The sequence below is a fragment of the Cyprinodon variegatus genome, unplaced genomic scaffold (genome assembly GCF_000732505.1).
Source record: "Cyprinodon variegatus isolate N-32 unplaced genomic scaffold, C_variegatus-1.0 Scaffold1516, whole genome shotgun sequence".
Classification (NCBI taxonomy): Eukaryota; Metazoa; Chordata; class Actinopteri; order Cyprinodontiformes; family Cyprinodontidae; genus Cyprinodon; species Cyprinodon variegatus.
In genome coordinates, this window is record NW_015151969.1 from 124,899 (window position 1) to 129,308 (window position 4,410).

Sequence of the window (4,410 nt, forward strand, 5' to 3'; positions counted from 1 at the left end):
TAATCACAGCTAAAGGCACTCCAACAAAGTCTTAGAATGAGTGACCGCCTTTTTTGGTGGCAACTTTTTTTTTTTGGCCAGGCAGTGTAGATTGCACAAGTTATTGTCCTTATAGTGTCGCATAGTCTGGTTGCAGCAGGGATGAATGACCTGCAGTAGGGCTCTTTTTTACAAACAGTGTGTAAAAGTTTTTCACTAAAGGAGCTGCTCAGCTCCTCTACAGTCTGGTGCAGAGGGTGGAAGGTGTTGTCCATGATGGATTTAAGTTTGGACAGCACCCTCCTCTCAGTCACTTCCTCCACTGTGTCCAGAGTGCAGCTTAGGACATTAGGAAAAGAGACTTTTCCTAATGTCTAACATATTTATATGATTTATTTACAGGCTGCATACATTAATTTACATCATGTTCCTGAACTCACTGTCATTAATATAAGAAATGTAATGTCGGCAGCTCCATCTCAACACAAAAACATTTTAGGCTGTCAGAGTTTTTTCATAATTCTAAGCATCCAAGCATCTCTTTTTGAGAGTTTGCAGAGATATTTTAGAAATTCATAAGAAGTTAAGAAACATTTTGAGACATATATTGTAGTTACTCGACAAAAAAAAGGGAATAAAATGGGACAGATTTCAGATTTTCCGGTCTGTTTTCTTGGTTTTGATCAGATACGGAGGTTTAACTGTGGGAAACATCCAGAAATCCATCCCTGCATCCTTTGGGAGGAACATTCCTCCAATGGTTCGTAAGATCGCAGTACGCAGATCAGCTCAGGTAAGACAGGCAGCCCGAGGGTCTCTGCTAAACTAGAACGTATCGTGCTGCTCATGAAACGCCGCCTTGCTTCCAGGTCCTGTACAACAACAAAGGCTACCACAGCATGCCCACCTACCTGAACGTCCTGAACAACGCCATCCTGCGCGCCAACCTGCCTGCCTCCAAAGGAAACCCAGCTGCTTATGGTACAGATATATTCATTTTATTGCAGTTTTCTTATTTCAACCAACTCCTGCTCTTTCTGGAATAGCCCTAAAAACATCTTTGTCTTTTGTGTTTACTTTTTGGAGGTATCACACTGACCAACCACCCAATGAATCGAACCAGTGCCAGCCTTTCTTTGGACTACCTGTAAGTTAAGACATATTGCATGAAATTGCCTCTAAATCTAAACGTTATACACACAGCTGTGAAGTCTCTCATTATGGCTGGGAAAATACATTATTTTACCATTTTTTTTCTACCACTGTCCTAAACTAGCAGTAAATTTCCCGTATTATTGAATTATATAAAGAAAAAAACTGGTCGGCCTCTCCAAATGGACTGTCGCTAGCATCGCAAGTCTAAATCTGATCACCTGATTGCAATTTGCATTTGGTTGACAACTGTTTCATTTAGATTTCTTGTTCCAAAGAGGTGAAAACAGCTTTAAAAGCTTCCTGGATGGGAAGCAAAACGTCCTCAAACTTGGAAAAATATTCCAGTGGATTGTTTTTTCACCTTTTTTGAAATGACTACGACCTGGATGACTGAGAGTCTTCACCAGGAGAGGTTTCTTGTGCACATGTTTTAGAATATAATGGATACTGGAGCTGGACTGGAATGGTCGGAGGGCTGTTTGTCAAATCGAAAACCTGACAAATGTGGTTCTGCAGCATTTTAAGTGTTTGAATGTGTGTCCAGGTGTCACTACCTGCAAAATCTACCTCACTAAAGCTGAAAAAGAATGGGAGAAACTGGGTTTTTATTGCATTGTTTATTCAGTTTAAATAAGAAAATCTGGAATCTTTATTTCCACCATCTCTTTCTACTCAAAACAAGTTTGGATCATTTTAGGACTAATTTTACTGATGGAACCACTACGTTTGTTCAGGTTTAAAACATCTATGAATATCTATGGACGGGGGAAGCTTAGATCTTCTTTCAGAAATTCAGCAATATTGACATTTCCAAATATTTTTCAAACTGATAAATTGGAAGATGCTGTTTTTTGAAAGGCTCAAATATTTTCCTAAATCTACAGTTGTGTTTATGTTCAGTGTTTCCTTCTGCTTCACGGTTCAGTCTAATAACTGCTACCAAAAGCTGGCTGCGTTCAGTCCGATTACTGCATCGATTCCTGCAGTAGAATCACTTCCCTTCATCTCCTTATCTGCAGGCTCCAAGGCACAGATGTGGTGATCGCCATCTTCATTATTGTCGCCATGTCCTTTGTACCTGCAAGCTTTGTGGTTTTCCTGGTTGCAGAGAAATCCACTAAAGCCAAACACCTGCAGTTTGTCAGCGGCTGTGACCCTGTCATCTATTGGCTGGCCAACTATGTCTGGGACATGGTGAGGAGGACGGAGGCGTGACGCTTGTGTCGCTCATGCTGACCATCCTGCAGCACGCTGACATCGGGTGTTGTGTCTCTTCTGTTTTGCAGCTGAACTACCTGGTACCCGCCACATGCTGCGTTATCATTCTGTTTGTGTTTGACCTGCCGGCCTACACATCACCAACCAACTTCCCCGCCGTCCTCTCCCTGTTTCTACTCTATGGGTGAGATTCTAATCCTCTGTGTGGGCTAGTATGCGTCTGCCTGGTTCTAAGCATGTTTTTCTTTGCAGGTGGTCCATCACCCCCATCATGTATCCAGCATCCTTCTGGTTTGAAGTTCCCAGTACAGCCTACGTCTTCCTCATCGTCATTAACCTCTTCATAGGCATCACTGCAACCGTGGCCACGTTCCTCCTGCAGCTCTTTGAGCATGACAAGGTGTTTGACTGTTGCAACTGAACACTGTACAGCAGGGCTTTAGGATTTTACATCAATAATTTGTTTTAGTCACACCTGAAAGATTTGGCACCGCACAATGCACATCTGTATGGAAGAAAAAGCATTTCTGGAAATGCTTTTCATTTTAAGAATGTGGCTTCATTATTTGACTCATAAATTAAATTAGTAATCAATAATCCTATTTGCATTTTCATTTTCTTCTTAAACACCGCTCATCCTTTTACTTAATTAAAATGAAAAAGAAAAAGACACTTGAGATTTATTTTTCAAAACGCACCCCAGCAAATACATACCAAAATTCAATTTGAAATGTAAAAATCTCAAATGTCTTTTTCTTAAACCCCTTCGGTTTAAGAAAAAACAACCTTAAACTGAGGGGGTCGACTCAAACTTCAGCTTTCAAAAACCTACAACTCAGCAATAGAGTTGATTCCTTCCCACTATCATAGCAACCCCCACCCCATTACAGGGGAACAGAAGACCTCGTCTGTTCATCTAGGCCAACAATTCCCGCTAACGACCCCCCTTTCAGAGACATGGACAGGTATGGAGGATAGCAGGGTAACGAAGAAGACAAATGACCACAATTCCAAAGGGGCGGACCCGTTCGTCCGGTTCAATTTGCTTTGGTCTACTCTATTAAGCCTGGAACTCAATGGTTTTTCTGACATTTTCAATTGAAAAAGGTTCCTGGATGGAAGCAAAACGTCTTCAAACTTGGAAACTAAGTCCAGTGGATTGTTTTTTTTTAACTTTTTTGGAATGAATATGACCTGGATGATTGAGAACTTTACCAGCATACTGTACCCCATTTTCTTTGAGTTCTTATGAAATTAATACTTTAAACATTTTCAGGGGTTTAAATCTGGTACCTCATTTATTTCTGGATCATTTTCTTCTGCCTCAGGATCTGAAGAGAGTCAACAGTTACCTGAAGTCCTGCTTCCTCATCTTCCCCAACTACAACCTGGGACACGGCCTGATGGAGATGGCCTACAACGAGTACATCAACGAGTACTACGCCAAGATAGGTACTAATGCGCTAAGCTTCCACACAGGGAGCTCAGGAGGATCTGGGGAGGATCCCACTATGCTGAGTCAGCAGATCCTTTTCCTTTTAAGATGGAAACATTTCTCACGTTTCCAGGCGGAAGCAGGTCCTGCTTCCTCATGTCAGGGCGATGCTAACTGCTCCAACTGCTGTGTTCGTTACAGGTCAGTTTGACAAGATGAAATCTCCGTTTGAGTGGGATATTGTGACTCGAGGACTCGTTGCTATGACGATTGAAGGCTTCGTCGGCTTTCTCATCACCATTCTTTGCCAGTACAACTTCCTGAGGAAACCTCCGTGAGTGTGACTGTGTTTGGTTTCCTGCTGCTGATCCGTCCAGCTTTCCATTTAGCCAATGCTCTCTCACAGCTAACTTTTTAGGGACCTGTCCAGATATACACCAGTCGTTTAACTGACTTCATAGTCTGCAGGGCACCAACAACCATATCCCCTCTGATTAAAGAGTTTATAGCTTATTAGGAGCTAATATGTTTAATATATAAAGATGATGGAACATACTGCCTTGTTGTTTGGTTACCATGATCAGGGGCGGATTTAGGAAATGTGGGGCCCTAGGCAAAGACAG

The 4,410-nt window shown here is 42.0% G+C and overlaps 1 protein-coding gene across 1 annotated transcript in view; it reads left to right on the top strand.

The window, feature by feature from the left end:
* The window catches only part of LOC107103735 (ATP-binding cassette sub-family A member 2-like), an 83,437-nt gene that overhangs the window by 70,344 nt on the left and 8,683 nt on the right, over positions 1 to 4,410 (top strand). The window contains exons 31-38 of the mRNA XM_015403544.1: positions 667 to 772; positions 849 to 960; positions 1,066 to 1,126; positions 2,154 to 2,328; positions 2,421 to 2,536; positions 2,605 to 2,752; positions 3,681 to 3,804; positions 3,989 to 4,121. Coding sequence (XP_015259030.1) covers positions 667 to 772; positions 849 to 960; positions 1,066 to 1,126; positions 2,154 to 2,328; positions 2,421 to 2,536; positions 2,605 to 2,752; positions 3,681 to 3,804; positions 3,989 to 4,121 — 975 coding nt within the window. The remainder of the gene's footprint in view (positions 1 to 666; positions 773 to 848; positions 961 to 1,065; positions 1,127 to 2,153; positions 2,329 to 2,420; positions 2,537 to 2,604; positions 2,753 to 3,680; positions 3,805 to 3,988; positions 4,122 to 4,410) is intronic.